This window comes from Mastomys coucha, unplaced genomic scaffold, assembly GCF_008632895.1.
Source record: "Mastomys coucha isolate ucsf_1 unplaced genomic scaffold, UCSF_Mcou_1 pScaffold17, whole genome shotgun sequence".
In the NCBI taxonomy this organism is placed as follows: Eukaryota; Metazoa; Chordata; class Mammalia; order Rodentia; family Muridae; genus Mastomys; species Mastomys coucha.
In genome coordinates, this window is record NW_022196899.1 from 34512280 (window position 1) to 34534101 (window position 21822).

Below are 21822 nucleotides of genomic sequence, written 5' to 3' on the forward strand. Positions count from 1 at the left end.
CATTACAGATTTTTGGGAGGTGAGACAGATAGAACCTAAGTTCGGGCATGCAAGAGATATTGAGTGAGCTCTAGTCTGTGAGCCTGTCTAAAATTCTACCCTTCCCCCAAAGTCTGCTAAGCCAGATTGTGTAAGAACAGAACTATATCAAAAGGAAGACACTACAATTCGCATGGTTGTAGTGCTGGGTTACCTGAGGTTTGGGCCCTAGAACTTTTGAGTATAGTGTATAGGTCATGACGCTGCAGGCTGGGTAGCCTATTCCAACAAGCAAAACAGCTGTCAGGAACTGGGCTAGATGAATCACTGGAGTGTACAGGCACCAAGCCTGTTCAATTGGGCAGCCAGTTGGCTGATCACTGTGATCCTCTCTTGGAGAATTCCAAAGATCAATAATAACTTCCCCAAATGTAGTATTAGGGGTTGAACTGTTGTGTAAATCTGTAAGATAAGATAGAACAAGGAATCAATCACTTGCTACTTCTAAAGAATGCAGGGGGCTGGTGCTAAAGAATTGAAAATACCATACCTTCCCACTGTATTTTGGGAAACTGATTTCCCCAGGGTAACAAGATAAAGAAGCCAACCCATATAACCACGAATCCTCCCAGGAGAATAGCACGCTCACCAATTCTGTGAAACAGAAACTGATTTTGAAATGAAATGTGAATATACAACTTCATTACTATGATTAAAAAGTTTAAGTGACATTGTTATACAGTTTATTATGGTTGTGGATTACTGTAATGTTACATAGAATACCCTACCGAAAGCAACCAGCACCAGACACTGTAGCCCCAGCATCCAGATACAGGGCAGAGAGTGGTAGGGATTTAAGGTCAACTTGAGCTACATAGTGAGACCCTGTCTTGGAAAAAAAATAGACTTTTCTAATAAACTGTTGGTTTCAGAGTGGGGGGATGGACTCTAAATGTATTTATCTTCTTATAGAAAGTAAAGCTTGTCAGTAACTACTAGGGGACAGAGACTCAGCTAGTGTAAAAAATAATCATACCTATATATGCCTATGCTCATTTTCAACCAATAGCTTAAGAATAAACCATTAAAGCTGTTCATGAGCTAACAACCTATGCTCACCTGTAAAACAAGCTGGGTATATATATAGCTCAGTGGTAAAGTGCTTGCCTAGCATGCAGGATGCCCTGGTTCAATTCCCAGCACTCAGAGAGAAAAATAAATTATGTAACAAAACTCAATTTATACATGCATTCCTGTATTCCTTACACACTGGGTTTCTAATAGTTACTTTCATAAGATTATTCTTTTAAAGTTACTTGGGGCCTGGGAATATAGTAGTAGAACATTTGCCTAGCATATTTGATGCCCTAAGTTCAACTCCCAGCACACATACACAAAAAGTTATGTGGTCAAAAAACTTTGAGAAATGATGGTTGTATTTGCTATGATGTTTATAAGCTAAAGACCTAATTATAAATTCTAAAATATATATGCCTATAATCCCAGTGCCTGGGCTGTAGAGGTAGGAGCATCAGGATTTGAAGACTAGCCAGGGTACGTAGATCCTGCCTCATATAAACAAACAAAACACGCACAATCTATGAAAATTCAGCCTGTTCTTTCAGACATAGTCTCAATATGCAGCATGTAGGGACTCATGGCGCTCTTGTCTCAGCCATCAGTAGAGGCTTTAATAACCAGACATTCCCAACTTAGTCATTCAATATAGCAAGACTAGATTGTTTTATGTCTTTTAGTGTTTTATGAAATACACTTTTAGTAATATTCATTAAAAACTATATAACAAAAGATTAGAATACAGTTATTTATTTGGCAAGGCATTTTGCTTTACCAAAGTGATGGCATAGAATATAAAAATATAAAAAAATTCTCAGTAAAGTTTGCATCATTTTGCAAACTTTGAAGAACTATAATACAGCCAAGAATGGTAGTATATGCCCTTAATCCCTGCACTCAAAAGGCAGAGGTAGTCCAACCAATGAATTCCAGATTACTCAGGTCTATAGGTCTATGCAGTGAATTCCAGGCTAGCCAAGGCTACATACTAAGACCCTGTCTTAGAAAAAAGGGTAAAACAAAACAAACATGAGAAAAAACTGGAAAGTTACTTTACTAGCACATTCATTTATATTACCCCTGCTTCATGTATCTTTTTTATTTTTTCAAAAAAAGATTTAAAGTAAAAGTAAAAACATATAACTTACTTTTTGGAAAGTAATTTGACCCCCATGAAAACAAGAACTGCCTCAACTCCAAAAGCTACAAGGATTATTCCATTATAGAGCACAGCCTGCTCCTGGGTCCAGGCGTACATATCCATCGTTAATGGAGTGAGGACTCTAAGAAAAGAAGGTCATGCTTAGTTAAAAGGTAGTTAACTAAAAATTATTAATAAAAACATTAATGATACCTTTAAGAATATGTGGCCGTTTAAATAAGGAACACAGTTACACTGCAGAAGGCTTGCAAACAGAAGACAATATAAATAACAGCCCTACGCTCCCAGCAATGACTCATAGCTACACTATGGTTGAAACTTATCTTTATTTTTGGTGGTGCTTTTAGCTTTAAGGGTGGGTCATAGTGACTAGCTTCTCTGAGGGATCACCATTCTCTGTAAAGTGCTTCTACAAAGGGAAATTTTACGTTGACACCTTTTTTCAAAATCAGAAATGCACTTCAGTTTTGCCAGGGGTATACTTTCTAAATTTTTCCCCTCGTTATTAAAAGTGCATGTTACCAGCAATGTCATACTATCACATTATCATTAGAGTTTTCTTTCTATCAGTAGTACTGTGTTTCTTTCCCTCCCTATGAACACCTCTGCCTTCATATGGCTTTCTCATTCCTTGCCAAGTCTACCTCTATATTCTACCATCTTCTGTTGGCTAACAACAAAACAATTTATATTTTAAATGTTTTATTACAAAGAACAATATAGTATCTTAACCTTTGAATTCAGATGCATGGTTTTTCCAAGGGCTACACAGTTAACATGTGCCTAGCAATTCCTCTCAGGTCAGAACTCAAGCAGACACTTGCACAGCAGCATCACTCAACACAGTGCACAGTGCCAGCAAAGCTCTCACCAGCAGATGAGCAGGCAGCTAACCGTCGCTGGAACGCTCCTGCTGTAGGAAGTTATCAGAGTCTGACATACCATGACATAAAGAACCCTAACACCTCACACTCAATGAAATGAGATACCTAAAACCAAATTACTGCATGGTGGAACTTCTCTGAGCACCTTCTACAGGTCATTAGGGGCAGGGAAAGAGGTAACTGTGAAAGGGTGTCAGCGTGTTTGGGATGATGGGAAGGTTCTTGTTGGGGGCTCATAAAGCTGTGACCATACTTAATGCATTTAACTTTTCTTTTTACCGTTTTTTAAAATTTGTTTATTTATTATATGTAAGTACACTGTAGCTGTCTTCAGACACTCTGGAAGAGGGAATCAGATTTTTAAGGATGGTTGTGAGCCACCATGTGGTTGCTGGGATCCGAACTCCAGACCTTCAGAAGAGCAGTCAGTGCTCTTAACCACTGATCCATCTCTCCAGCTCTCTGCCCGTTTTTTTTTTTTTTGTTTGTTTTGTTTTTTGTTTTTTTTTAAGATTTATATGTATGAGTACATTGTAGCTGTCTTCAGACACACCAGAAAAGGGCATCAGATTCCATTACAGATGGTTGTGAGCCACCATGTAGTTGGAAGGTGTGGGGACCTTTGGAAGAACAGTCAGTGCTCTTAACCGCTGAGCCATTTCTCCAGTCCTGTATTTAACTTTTCAAAAACAGTTAAAAGGTTTGGAAAAATGGCTCAGAGGTTAAGAGATCTTGCTGCCCTTACAGAGGACTCAGGTTTGGCTCTAAGAACCACATGGTGGTTTGGTTCATAACCATCTGCGATACCATTTTCAGGGGACCGATCCTCTCCTCTGACCTCCACTGACATCATGCACACACATGGTGCACATATATACATGCAGGCAAAACACATAACACATTTAAAAAAAATAAAAATAAATCTTAAAAAAATGTTTAAACCAGTTAAAATACTGGGCTAAGTTGTACAGGTCTATAAGCCAAATTTAAGGCCTGTCTGGGGTACAGAGTGAGTTCAAGGCCAGGTTGGACAACTTAGTGAGAATCTGTCTCAAAATAAAAAGTGAGCAAGTTGAGGGTGTAGCTCAGTAGTAAAGTATTTGCTTAGCATACTGGAGACCTAAATTCAATCCCCAGTATTAGGGGGGGAAAGGTTAATGCAAATTTTATGTGCTGTGTATTTTACATTAAAAACTTTCCCTGAAATGAATTATGATTTTCATTTGGATGAATAATTTTGAAAATACATACACCAAGCACATCTATATGTATTAACACAAAAATGTTACAGTGTGTAGAAAAAAAAAACAAGTTATCAAATAGTAACATTACAGCTTATGCAAATGTAATATATTCTTCCCCTCCCTGGTTGAAAAAACATAAAGTGCCTTTTTGCAGGGTATGTGTATGTGTATGTGTGTATGTATATATGTATGTGTATAATGCAGTTGGCACTGAATTATTTACAGTATCTAGTTTTATACATATACTTTTCTCTCGAAAGGGTCATGCGATTTTTAAATAGGATGAATGAGTTATAAATTTTATAATTATTGACTAAGGATTAATTGTAGCTAATATTGCCAGACTTAGTGTTAATTATGTTATGATAATCTATATACATTTTTATTTAAATTGGTTATGGTGGCACATCCATTTAATACCAGAACTTAAGAGGCAGAGACAGATCTCTCTAAGTTCAGTGCTTGCCTAGTCTTCATCAAGACTTCAATCCTGACTCAAAGAGGAAGGAAGGAAGGAAGGAAGGAAGGAAGGAAGGAAGGAAGGAAGGAAGGAAGAAAGAAAGAAAGAAATAAAGAAAGAAAGAAAGAAAGAGGGAAAGAAAGAGAAAGAAAGAGAAAAAGAAAGAAAGAAAGAAAGAGAGAGAGAAAGAAAGAAAGAGAGAAAGAAAGAAAGAAAGAAAGAAAGAGTGACAGAAAAAGAAAGAGAGAGGAAGGAAGGAAGGAAGGAAAAAACAAACAAAACAAATATCTTATTTAAGAAAACTGTGCCTTACATAATTTTTGTTTGGATGGTTTTTGTTTTTTTCCAGAGAGTTTTTCTGTATAGCCCTGGATGTCCAGAAACTCACTCTATAGCCCAGGCTGGCCTCAAATTCAAGAGATCTGCCTGCCTCTGCCCCCTGAGTGCTGAAATAATATGTGCACCACCATTGTCTGGCTCTTACATAAGTTTTTAAAAAACAAAACCTATGCATAACTAAGAGTGCATTAAGGAACATGGATTAGTAAGTAATCTGATTTAAATAAATACAGGATAAAACTTACGTTTCGTAAATAGCAAAGATAAACAAAACCACAAAAAACACAATATTGGTAGCCACAACAGCAACTTGATCAATACTTCCTTCAGACGTCTGAAGCTCATCTGTATTTTCTATGAATAGGAGAAAAGTAAGTAGTATTAGCTATATATCTACTTTTCACATGATGGTAAAGTAATCGGAAATTCTTAGCCTCGAGTGGTGGCTCACACCTGTAATCCCAGGTCTTGGGAGGCAAGATGGGGTCAGTGGGGGAGGAGGGTTGGTGGGGAGGACTAAGAGAGTAAGCAGTCTTCAGTGGTATTTAAAGTAATTTGGCCACTCTTCAGGAAGCACACTGGAGTTCACTGTCTGCAGGAATTACTGAGGCTAGCTTATATTGGTGTCTTCCAATCCAATTGGATTGCATTTTATAGACATCATGGAAAATGCATTTGCTTTCAGTTCCAGGTACGATTTTTCTACTTTATCTAAAATTTAAACTTAACAATGATTTCATTAAGTTTTATCAGTAATTCATTAAACCAGTTCCCAGTTCTTTGGTTCATTTCAATGGCTTTTTTTATTTCAATACTATATGAAATTAGTGCTAGTAAAAGTCTTTCTTTTGGGACCAGTGAGATGGCTCAATGGCAAAAGGCCCTTCCACCAAGTACGGTCTGGGGTTTGATCCCCTAGACCTATATGGTGAGAGTAGACTCCCAACGTACAGCATGTCATATACACAAAATAAACATAATTTTAAATATTTAATTTTACTTCCCTGTCATTAAAAAAGTTATGTTATACTTCTGGGGATGGGGGTGGGTGAATAGGGGTGGCAGGCAGATCAGAGATGGATGGGAATGAGAGCAGTCAGTATATGCTGTATATATATATTATTATAAGTGTCTAAGAATATATTAATTACAAGCTATGTTAATGCCAAGGTTGGTGATATACAGTTATCCCTGTACTCAGGAGGTTTAGGCAGCAGAATCATGAGTTGAAAGCCAGCCTGAGCTATATGACAAGACATATCTCAAAAATGAAAATCATTTGTATCTTTGCGTGGCAGTGGCTTTAGAGGGCAAAGCACAATTTCTCACCTTGAAGTAATAGTGTATTCAGTACAGACCATTCCCAACACAACTTCAAAGTTATACACACAGCCATATAATACAAGGGCATCCATTCCTCATGTTGTTACTCAGTGTGGATGATGTAGTAACACAGAAATAGACACGCTAAGTGCATGTGTGCGTGTGTGTGGTAGCAAGGGAGAAGCATGGTATGGCTTTCTTCAGGGAAAGCCATAGAAAGCAAGTGTCAGTTTCTCTTTTCTTTTTTTTTTTTAAAGATTTATTTATTTATAATATGTAAGTACATTGTAGCTGTCTTCAGACACACCAGAAGAGGGTGTCAGATCTCATTATGGATGGTTGTGAGCCATCATGTGGTTGCTGGGATTTGAACTCAGGACCGCTGGAAGAACAGTCAGTGCTCTTACCCGCTGAGCCATCTCACCAGCCCTGCAAGTGTCAGTTTCTGTCGCAGGAGAAAGGAGGTTTAGAAATGATCTGTAGTATTTATAGGAGTCACTTCAGACTTTTCTTTCCAGTCACACCAAGAATACTGGTCACCTTCATCAGGATGAAGGTCATCACAGAACCAGTCCCTAGCTCTTCTAGCCCTTGTCCTATCTGGGGAACACCTTTCTAATTCTTGGTTACTACCCAGAGCCTCTCTTGACTTCTTGAGTCAAGTACGAATACTGCCTAAGTCAGAGTGAAATTTCCAACATACATGGTTAGTTTCCTGCAGCCTCACAGCCCTGGGTGCTGTAGGAATCTTAGAAATGTATCACAGGAGCTGGTGAGATGGCTCAGCCAGTAAGAGCACCGACTGCTCTTCTGAAAGTCCTGAGTTCAAATCTCAGCGATGACATGGTAGCTCACAACCACCCTTAATGAGATCTGACTCCCTCTTGTGTGTCTAAATACAGCTACAGTGTACTTATTTATAATAATAAATAAATCTTTAGGCTGGAGCAAGCGGGGCCGACCAGAGCGAGCAGAAGTCCTAAAAGTCAATTCCCAACAACCAGATGAAGGCTCACAACTATCTGTACAGCTACAGATCATATACATATACATAAAATAAATAAATAAATCAGAACTCATATACATAAAATAAATAAATAAATCAGAAAGAAAGAAAGAAAGAAAGAAAGAAAGAAAGAAAGAAAAGAAAGAAAGAAAGAAAGAAAGAAAGAAAGAAAGAAAGGAAAAGAGAGAAAAGGAAGGAAGGAAGGAAGGAAGGAAGAAAGAAAGAAAGGAAGGAATAAATAGAGCCAGGCAGTGGTGGTGCATGCCTTTAATCCCAGCACTTGGAAGGCAGAGGCAGATGGATTTCTGAGTTACAGGACAGCCTGGTCTACAGAGTGAGTTCCAGGACAGCCTGGTCTACAGAGTGAATCCAGGACAGCCAGGGCTACACAGAGAAACCCTGTCTTGGGGGAAAAGAAAAGAAAAGGAAAGAAAAGAAAAGAAAAGAAATATATTACAGGCTGATGAAGTAACTGCCCTAATACAAGGATTTTAAGGAAAGACTACTTCAATATATTGAGCCAACTTTTAAGTTAAATTAATTGGTTTGTATGTGTATCAGTGTTTTACCTGCATATAAGTATATACTTAGTGCTTGTAGAGGTTCAGCGAGGGCTTCAGAGCCCCTGAAACTGGAGTTGTCACAGTTATTTGTGAGCCACCTTGTGGGTGCTGGGAACTGAACCCAGGGGCTCTGCAAGAGCAAAGTGCTGTTAACTGCTGAGCTGTCATCATACCCCAGTCCCAATTATATGTAATTAGAAATTATAATCCCACTCAATGAAAAATTCTTTAAACTTTACTACCTTTAAATTTAAAAGGAAATCAAATGAGTTTTTACCACTTGCATTTTACCAAGATATTTATTGAAATATTAAAATGATTTTATATGCAAGTATTTAGTAAAATTATACTTTGGTTTTATATAATCTTATAAAGTCCCTGAACAAGTACTAGCTTGCATTCTTTCATATGGTTGAATGCCACAACCAGTAAATTAAATAACAATTTACTAAGTAAAATATTCCTACTGTTGGGAACTTCTAAATAAGCCAAAAAAAAAAAAAAGGTATAAAGAACTGGGTTGTGAAGACTAGTGAAGTATCTGCTGTGCAAGCATGAAGATCTGAGTTCAGGTCCCTGGTGTCCATGTGAAACTCAGGTGTGGTAGTGCCCTGGCGACAGAGACAGGTGGACTTTGTGGGCTCACTAGCCACCCATTCTATCGGAAATGGCAAGCTTAGGTTAGTGAAGGACTCTGACTCAGAAGGTAAGGGTGCTGGGGCAACCCACCCATCTCAAAGTTTTTTAATCCAGAAATGTTCCTGTCCAAAAGAAGAACAGGAACAAAAGAATGGAACAGAGACTCAAAGAAGGGCCAACCAGGAAACGGCCCCACCTGGGGATACATCATGTCTGCAGACACCAAACCCAACACTGTCCCTGTGGTCAAGAGGCACTCATGGACAGGAACCTAGTGTGCCAGTTCCTGGGAAGGTCCAGCCAGCAATTAACCAATGCAGATGTGGATACCTGGAGTCAACCATCAAGCTGAACTCAGGGAACCTGGTGGGGAAGCTGGCAGGACTGGAAGAATGGAAGGGGGATTGCAACCCATAGGAAAAACAACATAGGCTGGCCTGAGCACGCAGTTCTCCCAGAGACTAGACAACCAACCAAGGAGTGCAGCTAAGGGGATCTTTGGCTCCAGATACATATGTAAAAGAGAATGGTCTTGCTGGACAGCAAGAGAAGGAGAGGCCCTTGGTCCCCGGGAGGTTGCCACAGAGTAGGAGGATGCTGGAGCAGTGGGGCAGGAGAATGTGGAAGGGTGGGGGAACACTTTCATACAGGTAAAAGGGAGGGAGTAGGACAGAAGTGGGATGGGGGGGTGAAGGAGGGGTAACTGGGAAATGGGATATCATGGGATAGGGGATCGGATGGAGAGGGTAACCAGGAAGTGGGATATCATTTGAGATGTAGTAATAATAATTAATAATAATAATAATAATAATAAAAAGAAAGTAAGGTAGAGAGCAAACAAGGCAAACATGTGATGCAGACCTCTAACCTCTGTGTACACCCAAATGGGCAAACATATCTGCACACATACACACATGTATACACCACATACCAGAAAATAATTTAAAAAATGAAAATGCACATTTACAAAATAACAGAATGCCTACTAATGTAGGCATTAAGGTACTGGGAACTGCTGGAAGCCAGATGTAGTACAGCTGTGACCTCAGTACCGAGGCAGAAGGATCTCAAGTTATAGGCCAGCCTTGCTCTCAATCGTATCATTTTCAAGGTCAGCCTGAGCTACATACTGAGACACTGTTTCAAAACAACAACAAAAACTGCTTGAGACAGACCCTGTATCAGAGTTACCAGAAGCCTGGCCAGGAAAGGAATATAAGAGTTTTGGGACACCCTCTTGGAAAAACACAAGTGATCTTTAGCAACGGATTTACTCTTGCCACTCATTAACACCATATAACAGATAGGTATAGGTTTGTTTAAGTAAGTTAATGTATAATTCTTTTACCTTTGAAAATATTCCCCAGTCACCCAGTGTATAGTGCTGAGGGGCAAAAGCCATGTGAATACCAATCAATCAGGATACTCAGATGGTGCCATACAGGCTAACAGTACCTTCTTGAAAATTCACACTCTTACACTGGCGTCCCAGGTCATCCACACGATGCTCTCTTAAAAAGAACAGCACAAGTATTAAAAGAGCTTAACTCACAAGCACTGTGCTTGTCAGCACCCTATCTTTTCCATAGCCAGACACAGTTTTTCTCATTGGCTTCTGAGAAATAGTGTTATTAATGATTTACTAGTAAATATGACCAATAAGCCTAAAAACATCTTCTTATTTCAGTACTGGGCATGAAGAACAGGGCCTTATACATGCTGGATAGGCCGCAAGCCTTGAGCTGTACTTCCAGAGTGAGCTTTGGTGAGGAAAGGCCCTGTTGCCCAGCTGTCAAAATGCCCGGGATCAATCCTCCGGCCTCACTCTCCTAATCAGGAAGACCACATGTCATCGTAGAAGACTTCTTCAAAGTTTACTTAGAAGCACACGTGATTTATCTTAGTACATATTTGAAATTTTCAATGTTTTAAAAATTAGCTATAAGTGGGTTTGGAAAATTGAATGAAGCACTCTAAGAAAATATAATGTAACAATGCTAGGTTTGGTAACATACACCTATAATCCCAACACTTCAGAGGCTAAGGCAAGAGAAGCCTAAGTTCTCAGGCAGCCTTGGCCACACAATAAGACATTTTCTAAAAACTAAAAACAAAAATACAAAGTAATGGTACTAGTTTTAGAAAATGAAATACCATTTCCATACTTAGAAACTTATAGTTAATAAATTAAGAATAGATCTTCCTAATTTGTGTTCATTCCTAATCTGTCTTATTACTGCAATTGCCAATATAATATGCTTTAGCTAATCAAAAACTATGACCCTATCTATAGACAGCAAAACAAAAAGAATTCACAGGGCCAGGCCTCACAGCCCAGGTCTATAATCTCAAGCTGCCTGGAGGCTAATGCAGGAGATTGCAAAGTGAAGGCCTGCCTGGTACAGGATTAGGCAATTTAACGGGACCCTATATCAAAATAAAAAGTAAAAGTGGCTAGAGAGGAGCGTCAGCAACTAAAAGCACTTGGTGCTCTCGCAGAGGACCCAGGTTTGGTTCCTGAAACCTAACTGTGCCACTCCAGGTCCAGGTGACCTAATTCTCCCTTCTGGTTCCTGAAGGCATTTCATGCATATATGTGGTTCACATATATACATGTAGGCAAACACTTAAAAACATAAAAATAAATATTTATAAAGAGCACTAGGGCCTGGGGGTATAGAGTAATGAATGGTAGAGGGCTGGTTTAGCATGTATGAGGACTACGGTTCAATCCCCAGTCCTACACACACAAAAGGACGTCATAGGAATAATTATCCTTCAGTAATAACAAGGCTTGTTAACTTTTAAAATCTATTAACACAGCTTATCATTTCTATTCAGTTACCTTAATATAAAAAGAATCAGAAAAATGTTCAGAATTCCCAGGAAGGCTGCAAGTAAAACTGGTGTTGTGTACATGTTGATCTGCAGCTTGATGAAGTCCCATGTCACACCCTTTTCTCCAATGAGTGCAAAGCAAGTCTGAAAAACTAATAAAGAAATATGTGCACAAGTAAGTTTTGATATGGGAGCCAAAAGCCAAAAACTATAAAAAGATGCTTACCACAGACTGCTAGTGCATAGGGGTTACCATATGTACTAAGAGATCTCAACAGGAGTGAAAAAAACTGGCTCTTGATTAATGGAGACAATTTATTCCTTTCTTATATTAATCACAGATGTACATATATACATATATGCACATGTTATTAGATGTGATAAATATGTGGCATTAACATTGCAGGCAGGATGGAATAAGTAGGAGAAACATCTAAGAAGGCTCCTCAGAGGGACAGTATTAAAGACGAGACAGATGTATACATTGACAAATTATAACAAGCCAATCCATCATCTCTTCATCTTTCAGTTTTATTAGCATATACTATTTTTACACAATTGGATTTATTACAATATTTTCATGGATCTATAACATGTTCTTCATTTTTGTGGGGGAAGAGTAGTACTGAGAATAGGGTCTTAGGCATGCCAAGTATATCCACCCCAACACTCAGCTACACTCTAAAGCCCAGCACCTACTTTTCTAAAAATAACAAAAAAAAGCTACTCTATATGAACGCTAAGCTGCAATTTATTCAATAAGTAAATTACAAATTTTAAATTGTTCTGATTTATGTTTGTATATGCATGTAGAGCAGGAAGGCTTGCACTTGCCAGGGTCTGCCTGTGAAGAGTCTGATCTGTCCTTCCACAGTGTGGGAAGGGAGCGCACTCAGCCCACCAAGCTTGGCAGTGAGTGCAAAGGTAGAGACCCCCTGAGCAGTCCTGTGGGCTAAACTAGACTGCTCATCACCTCCATTACAAGGAAGAAAAAACAGCATTTTCAAGTCAAATATTTTTACTATTACTGTGTAGGTAGTCTTTAAATTATGCATATTTACCATCACTTAATAATAAACCTGTGGTGAAACTTGGCTGAGAGGATTTTCCATGGGCCCTGTCAGTACCTGGGATCTAACTTCAGCTGAGGACAAAAGCGGATGCTGTCCCTGCAATAGCACTGGGTTCAAAGCAGCCAGAAAAACATCAGTTCTGAGCCCCGACTTCCCATCTACTTTGGAGATTCTAGACAGACTTACTGTAACATGAAATAAAGATGGTGTTCATCTGTAAAATGGGTAAACAACACTTAACTAAGAGCTCTGGCATTGAGGCAACACTACTCCCTGCTAAGGCTATAGCTCAGTGGTGGAGTGATTGCCTAGCATGCACAAAACCTTGAGCTCTGTCAAAACCACACACACAGACACACACACACAACACACACACACACACACACACAATTTGAGGGGATTAGTGCTTTATTTTCTTACAATTATAATGATTTTTAGTTAACATACAAAATGTTTTGTTATATTTTATGTAACTGTATCACTGTACTTTGCTCATGTTAACCCCTCTTATTTCCTTGGCTCCCTCTCTCCTTTTTAAAGTTTCTCTGCTTTTCCCTTTAGCCACAAAGTTTTACAGATGGATTACATTTAAATTTGAACCTCAAAGGTTATTCTGATTCAAATTTAAGTAGTCACATAAAGACCACCTACCTGGACCAAGAATAAAGCCCAGGGCTTGGCACATGCTCACATTTGCCATGGCATTTGTTCTTTCCTGAAGGGAAGTAGCACCAGCAATGTATGATCGGACAACAGCAACACTTCCTAAGGAGAGAGTAAAGGGAAGGAATCAGCTTACCTCACCCAGCTTCACACAGAGCAAGAAATACTAATGAACAGCATGTCCCTTCTATGCTACCATACAATATGTGTAAGATTTTACTTGAGCAAACACACAACTAATGGAATACAGTACTGTCCCTGATACAGAACCAATGCAACCAATGCTACAGATTACCCACACCTGTAATCTCAGCAACTGGGTGACAGAGGCCAGCCTGGGCCATACAGAGTTCTAAGCCAGCCTAAGGTATATAGTGAAACCTATCTCAAAACCAACCACCAACAACAAAACAAGAATCAAAATATACAAGCCACCCATAGGACTAAAGGCACAATTCTAGTTAATGTAAAATACCATTAAAATACCAAGATTTTCTTATCAAATAGGCAGCTGCGCATTAATGGCAGACTGCCATGCTATAAGGAAATGTGCCCCGAACTGCATAGATATGTAATACAAAAACAGAAAAACTGCACTAAGAATTTAAGTAAAATACTTTTGGCTGGAGAGGGCTCAGTGGTTAAGCATTCACAGTGTTCTCTTGTAGTACACTTGAGCTCAGTTCCTAGCACCCACTTCAAACACTTCACAAGCAATGTAGCTCCAGCTCCAGGGAATTCAGTGCCATCTACTGGCCTCTGAGGGTACTCACACTTGCAAATTTTCACAGACATACATAATAAAAGTTTCATTTATTATATGTAAGTACACTGTAGCTGTCTTCAGACACACACCAGAAGAAGGCATCCCATCTCATTACAGATGGTTGTGAGCCACCATGTGGTTGCTGGGATATGAACTCAGGACCTCCTGAAGAGCAGTCAGTGCTCTTAACCACTGAGCCATCTCACCAGCCCAAAATAAAAGTTTTAAAAACGTACTGAGCACTTATTTTATAGTAAAGACTCTCCTAGGAATCACAGAACATTTAAAATAGCATTTACTGCTGCTAATGCAAAAAAAAAAAAAAAAAAAAAAAAAAGCTTACTATAATTGATGGGGAAAGACAGAACCAATACAATAGGGCAAGCAAAGGCCAAAAATAGAAAAGGATACATTCAAGAAGCCTGAGAGGGCTCCATACTACACATAGCACTTAATGTGCACCCTGACGGTGAAGACTAGTGGACATGCACGTAACAGGAGGATCAAGGACACAGGCAGAATTCACTGAACCGGGGATATGAGACTGAGAAGGAATGACACAGGGGAGACATGGCTATGAACTGTAGGAAGAATGTGACCCAACACACAGAAACATACATGCACGCACAGTTACCTGCTCCAAATCCCACCAATCCACGAGCAATCAACATGTAGTATTTATTATGAGCAGCTGGCACGTGGACATACGCGTATAGGCAGTTGGCTGCCACCGAAATACAGATGGAGACGATAAGAGGTTCTTTTCTCGGCCTATAATTAGACCATAAGCCAAATAGAGGTGAAGCTACCATTTGGCCAAGACTATACGAAGCAATAACCCAGCCCAAAAAACTTGCATCAGCTGTCTGATCAATCTGCAGAGAGAAGTAAATGCTTTGAGAGTCATTACACAAAAGCAGACTTTGGCTTCTGGCAGTCACAAACATTCCAAGGCAGATTTCTACATGCATGTAAGTCTCAGACACTGGTAACTAAGTGTTTGGGAACATGGCTGCTAGGCCACTTAGTAAAACTAGAATTGGCTTGTGACAGATACCCAGGCTGTATTGTAGAGTGGCTGAACCACCTGCACTCCTACCAGAACCTTTGTGGGTTAGTATTTCTGTGGAGAACTGAACAGGCAACATCAAGGGGGAGTTCATCACTGTACAGCCACCATCATACCATATGATAAGTACTAAGGATACAGACATGAAGTGTGTCAACCCTTCGTGTCCTCAGAATTGACCCCAGGATGCCAGAGGACAGCAGAATGAGTGCACACACAAGCCCTTCACATAGAACATGTTCGCAAACCAACAACACATCCTCTACAGGTGTAAGTTAGCTCTGATCATTTATAATGCCTACTACAATGCTAATTCTATAAAAATAAGCTGCCACAGAGTACAATTTAGGGAGTGATATTTCCAAACCACTGTTTCTTGAATTTTTTGGATGGAGCTTCAAGGATGAGGAGGAGCAACTATACACAAATTTTCTGGGTAATGACAACCAGAGAAAGCTTTCTGGAAGACATGAGAGGTGCAGAGGCGTGAAGGGTGAACAGACCAAAGGTAGAAAGAAGAAAGGGGAGCGAGTAAGTCAAACACAGGAAGGAAGGAGAGGAAAGGAGCTGGAACAGAGTTAAGATGAGTGTGTGCATCTCTGCAAAGCCTGGGTCACTGAAAGGAGCTGGGATGCTGTGTGCAGCCTTGCAGAGCCTGGGTCACTTAAGTTAAACACATTGCTGTCTACTTATCTGCTATAGGACAAAGCCTAACACACACGGATCTCTGGAAAGTCAGTAAGCAGAGTGAGCTGATAAAGATACAGAGGGTTTAAGGCTAAGTAATCAGTGTTAAGAGGCTAAGAGTTCCAGGTGAGGAGAAGATGGTGTAAGCCCTGATCTTCACACACGAGGACGAAGAGTGAACTGAACACAGACACTTCTCTTGTCACTGTTCTAAGACAGAGCAGTTAGCAACTATATAATGTTGGCATTATCCTAGGCATCATGTGTAATCTAGGGATGATTACAGCATACATCTGAATGTGCACATATTATATGCAAATGCGATATCACTTTATGTAACGGACTTGCACATCCACACATTTTGGCACACTTTGGGGGAACCTGAAAACCGATCTCCCAAGAATATCACAAGACAGCCATATTGCCTATCCTTTTCACACATTTTCTTGAAAACCCAAATTAATTTCACAGGAAAATCATGAAATTATTCCTCAGAAATATCGTCTGTACATTTTAAGAATCCACTTGTCTGCTTGAGCAGCTCTTCCCTAAGGAGGTAGTGACAAGATGTGAACACAGCTGAATAAGTCGGTAACCACGCCTTCACTCTGTCTGCTACTCTCCAGGCAGCTGTCTACTTCTTGGCATGGCACCCTTTCTGCTTTAAGTGTTTTTGTCCGTACAAATAAAGCAATGACCAACTTATACTGCCATTAAGAAACTATTATTTTAAGTTATTTTAGAACAGATCAAATTACAAAATACTAAATACACTCTTTAGACAACACTTAATAACATTAGAGTTACCTCCACTATTAGTTCAAAAAACAGATTGAAATGCACAAACCTTTTGAAGATATGGCCAGATAGACATTATCACGATAGAAAAACCTGCAAAGAGGCAGACAGATTTACTTGCATTATAATGATCTAATCGCTGCTAGAGACATAGCTTTTGGGAATATAGCAAAGATTTTTTAAAATATTCTGTACCTGAAAATTTATAAACACAATGCTTAATTTATTAAGCAGTGAAATGTTAATTATCAGAATAAGAATAAACTCTAATAATAAAATAGAAACAACAAGGTAATTATAGTTCCTGACTATGCTTGACCTAGCAAGGGCAAAGATTTGTCTCTTTTCTCTCATATATCTTTGCCATAGTGGAAATTACTGAAAGCTCTGTTGAGTCTTCATAGCACACATGAGTGGAAGAAAGGCCCTTTTGTCAGAGGGAAGTCTTCTGTACTGTTTGAAAGAGAATTCGCTGCAGGCAGCTGAGGGAGCTGGAACACCCTCTCTAAGGAAGTACTATGAACTGAGTTACTTGAAGATGGACATACTTCAAAGGCAAATTCTGGACTTCTGATAGGTTTTCCCACTCAAAAACTATGATGGAAAAACTCTTACACTGTTTCTCAATGTTGCCTTTTTGTTTTTTGGGTTTTGTTGTTGTTGCTGTTTTACTTTTCTATAGTGACAGGGATCAAACCAGGCCTCATAAATTCTAGGTAAGTACTCTACCACCCAGTTACTGCCCATTCTAAATGTTAGGCAAATCTAATCAGAAATTATGGAAGGCCTACTCTTAAATGTTTTACTTTATTTCTGGGTGTACCGGCCCATCTCTATAATCTCAGCATTTGGAAGGCTGCGGCAGGGGGATCAAGAGTTTCAAACCAACTTGAGACACTGTTTTTACATAAAGACATGCACCACATGGCTCACCCCTTTAAAGTCTACAATTCATGTAGGGGATAGGAAAGGGCAACAGGAGGGTAACTATATTCAAAGTGCACTGCCTAGGGCTGGGATGATGGGACAGTGTGTAAAGTGCTTGCCACACAAGCAGGGGAACCTTAGTTTGGACTCTCAGCATTACGAAAAGCTGGAAGCAGAGGTCATCATCCTAACCCTATGTTACCTCCCCCTCCCCTCAGCCATCGGACTTCTGGCAGCCTCTGCTTGGAGGCTAACACCTGGGAGCTAAGACAGACGCTCTCTGTAAACTGTCCATTCGTCTTTGAAGAAGCCACCTAAGTACGCCCACCGCCTGAGCACGCCCACCACCTGAGCACGCCCACCACCTGAGCACGCCCACCACCTGAGTATGTCCACCACCTGAGCACGCCCACCACCTGAGCACGCCCACCACCTGAGCACGCCCACCGCCTGAGCACGCCCACCACCTGAGTATGTCCACCACCTGAAGATCTTCTGAACCTGGGGACTTTGGCACCTGAACCTTTTTTGCAGTATGCAAATGTCATGTAATCTAGAGATTTGGTTTCGGTTTCTCCTGTGACTATAAAAACTCTGGCTTATTCCACGTAAAGTGAAGTCTTGACTGGGCTATTTCAACTTGACTTCGTGATTTCTCTTTGCTTTTCTAACCCTATTTCAGGTCCTTTGTTCCCTCCTGGCTGAGAGAACCCAGTTCATGAAGCTGCGGGCAGTTTCAACCCTAGTGCTGGGGAGAGGGGCTAGAGTCAAGCAAGTCTGGCTTCTCTCACTAAGCATAATGCCCTAAGATTCATGTACCAGGTGGGTAGTCCTATCTGTTAGTGTTTCTTTCACAAAGTCTATTGGCTTGGGCTGAAGGGATGGCTCAGTGGTTAAGAGCACATATTCTTCTAGAGGAGCTGAATTCAGTTCCCAGCACACATATGGTGGCACACAGCCATCTGTAACTCTGGATCCCAACTTCCAAGGGATGCAACAGCTTCTTCTGCCTTCTTCACATATACACCTGTAGGCAAAATTCTCACATAGACAAAATAATCGCAAAAAAAAAAAACATTGAAGTCTTTTTTTTTTTTTTTTTTTTTGAGATAGAGTCTCAGTATGTAACCTTTGCTACATAGGTTCCAGAGATTGAACTCAGGTCCCTAGTTGAACTTTTATCCACTGAGTCATCTTGATGTCCATAACATCTGTCTTGAATATAACAGACTTTATTATTAGCCTCATCTTACTGTTTTTGTTTTACTTTGTTTTTTAAAGTATTTTGGGGTTTTGTTTTTGTTTTTTGATGATGATGATGATTTTATTATTTGGCAGTGCTGGGGACCTCAGGTCTCTGACCATACTAGGCATCACCCTATTACTGAGGTGCATACAACTCTCTACATATTTGGAATTGAATTGATTCTGATGAATAAAGGAATTAAAGAACCAACTCTTATGCAGACTTGGTGGCCCACACCTATAATCTCAATACTAGGGAAGCTCAGACAGCAGAACCCTGAGTTCAAGGTCAGCCTGGGCTACATAGTGAGGCCTTTTCTAAATAGGTAAACTGGCCATGCATTTAATCCCAGCACTCCAGGGGGATTGGTGGTGGCAGGCAGATCCCTAAGGCCAGCCTGTTCTACAGAGAAAGTTCCAGGACAACCAGGGCTACACAGAAAAACCTATCTCAAAACACCAACAACAAATAAATGGATAAGTAACTAATCTTAAAATTGTCTAAAGCTAAAGCATTTTACTCTGCACTGTAGAATCGTGTAGCTTCCACAGGCACTTACCCACGCTGCTGAGGAACATGGTGAGGTAAAGAACTCTCACAGATTTCCATCGACTCTTGTAGTGCTCTTGGGTTTCTATCATGCCCCATTCTCTAGGTGGAAAGAAAAAAAGGGTTAACAGAATTGCGAGTCCCTAATCTCAAAACTCCAAACCCAAAATGTTAACTGCGGGTGGAGATTCCACCACCTGACTTCAGTAAATTACAGCAAAATGCATGTGTGCCATCTCCTCCAAAGAGCCAGGAACTAGAAAATTCCATGCATTTCAGATAATGCACAAAGGTCGGGACCTCCTGATCACTAGGAGCAGGTATTTATGTATTAATAATTGGGCCACACAGTGGTGGTACATGCCTTTGACCCCAGCAACTCAGGAAGCAGAAGTAGACAGGTCTCTGAGTTGGAGGCTAGCCTGGTCTACAATCAAGTTCTAAGACAGTCAAGGTTACACAGAAAACCCTGTGTCAAAACAAAGCAAAGCAAAACAAAAACCAACAAACAAAAGATATGAAAGTTATATAACAAGCAAAATGTATTAATATTGGCTATGGTTACACTAACTCACTTCTAAAAAAGCATTTTAAATTTCACTGGATTGTAGGACTGTATTAATGTACTGTACAGTCATTTAGAAAATACAAGATACCTTTAAAATGTAAAATATTTGGGCTGGTGAGATGGCTCAGTGGGTAAGAGCACTGACTGCTCTCCCAAAGGTCCTGAGTTCAAATCCCAGCAACCACATGGTGGCTCACAACCATCCATAATGAGATCTGACTCCCTCTTCTGGTGTGTCTATGTAATAATAAAATAATAATAAAAAAAAGTACATTTTTCAAAGCACTTATTTTACTATTTTTTTTCTTTTTCAAGTTTTCGTGTTTTCACAGTGTACGTGTGCATATGGTGGCCTGATAGCAGATATGGCCAGTGTGGCTAGCCAGATTGCTCTGGGACCCCCATCTTTTACTTAAGATGCTAGAATTACAGGTGGGCCATCATAACCACATGACACTTACATGGTTTCTAGTGATCTAAACTCTAGTCCTCTCGCTTGCACAGCAAGAATTTTAACCACTGAGTCATGTCCCTGGCTCCCCTTTTCTATTGCTACATGCAAGAGTAATGTGTTAATCTAACAGCATGAATGAACAAACTTCCTCAAGAAAGGTTACATAAACTAGCTACAAGAAATAGATCTCCCCAAATGAATATATTGAAAATTAATTACTATCAGGATGGTGAGATGGGTAAAGGTTCCTGCCCAATGACCTGAATTCCCTTCCTAGAACCCACATAGTAGAATTAGAGACCTCTACAGGTATAACATGGCACACACGTGCCTACACACACACACACACACACACACACACACACACAAAATAAATGAGCAAATAGAGTAAAGATATATTTGGGGGGCTGACAAGATGGCTCAGTGGTTAAAAGCACCAACTGCTCTTCCAGAGGTCCCGAGTTCAATTCCCAGCAACCACATGGTGGCTCACAACCATCTGTAATGGGATCTGATGCTCTATTCTGGTGTATCTGAAGACAGCAATGGTGTATACTCGTATATATAAAATAAACAATTTTTTTTAAAAGACCTACTTTTCTATAACTACTCTCATGTTTCTGGCATTCATTCTTGATGAAGCATATTACTTTTGCTGTGAGCTGTTCTGACTGGAATAATGCAACCTAAGACAGTGCCGGTCTGGAGCTTCCTGAAGCACTGCCCTTTGCTCTGACATGAATTACCAAATAAGTTCTACTTGTGGACCAAAGAGCTTATGGTGATACAGCAGACTGGTTTTTGTCTTCTAAATAAACCTATAGCCTGGACTAAAAGTGAGTATACTAATTGACATTCTACCTCTGTTAGGTGATACCTGAGTGCTTATGCTCATTAAATGACTACACAAGTACCAAACAGATTTGGCAAATTTAACCCTGATGTGGGTACTATTCTTTCCACAAATCCAGAGACACTTAACAGAAAAAATGCCTAATTATGTTCCAAGGGCATTTTCTTTTTGAGAAAGGGCTTGGTTGACTTGGTTTTGTTGCCAGTTGTTTGTTAAGAGATGGCTCTATGCCAGGCTGGCCACAGAGTCTAAACCCTCTTCCTCCAGTAAAGTCCTGGTATTATGATGTCTGTGGTCCCAGAGTATTTTATAAAATAGACTATGATGCTGTCAAATTTAATCATTATTGAAAAGCTTTCTTTTTTCAAATGTAATGGCTTAGAAATTTAAGAAGGAGGCTGGCAGTAGCACATGCCTTTTGATCCCAGCCCTCGGGAGGCAGAGGCAGGTGGATCTCTGTGTGTTTCAAGCCAGCCTGAGCTACAGGGAATTTCAGGGCATCCATAGCTACATAGTGAGACCCTAGTTCAAAAACAAAAACAAAAACAAAAAACGGGCTGGAGAGATGGCTCAGCGGTTAAGAGCAGCAACTGCTCTTCCAAAGGTCATGAGTTCAAATCCCAGCAACCACATGGTGGCTCACAACCATCCGTAA

General features: G+C 40.0%; 1 protein-coding gene across 3 annotated transcripts in view; it reads right to left on the minus strand.

The window, feature by feature from the left end:
* Positions 1-21822, minus strand: part of Mfsd8 (major facilitator superfamily domain containing 8) — a 30892-nt gene that overhangs the window by 3568 nt on the left and 5502 nt on the right. Inside the window, exons 2-11 of one of the 3 annotated variants that reach the window (XR_004120464.1) lie at positions 19303-19394; positions 16620-16663; positions 14651-14891; positions 13239-13352; positions 11522-11666; positions 10132-10187; positions 5391-5499; positions 2205-2339; positions 530-647; positions 194-441 (exon numbers count right to left, since the gene is read on the minus strand). Coding sequence is in view for 2 of the 3 variants with exons in the window: in XM_031376687.1 (XP_031232547.1) it covers positions 194-441; positions 530-633; positions 2205-2339; positions 5391-5499; positions 10132-10187; positions 11522-11666; positions 13239-13352; positions 14651-14891; positions 16620-16663; positions 19303-19394 (1288 nt within the window). In the remaining variant the exon portion in view is untranslated. The remainder of the gene's footprint in view (positions 1-193; positions 442-529; positions 648-2204; positions 2340-5390; positions 5500-10131; positions 10188-11521; positions 11667-13238; positions 13353-14650; positions 14892-16619; positions 16664-19302; positions 19395-21822) is intronic. The other 2 variants (XM_031376687.1, XM_031376688.1) reach the window with 2 other exon arrangements.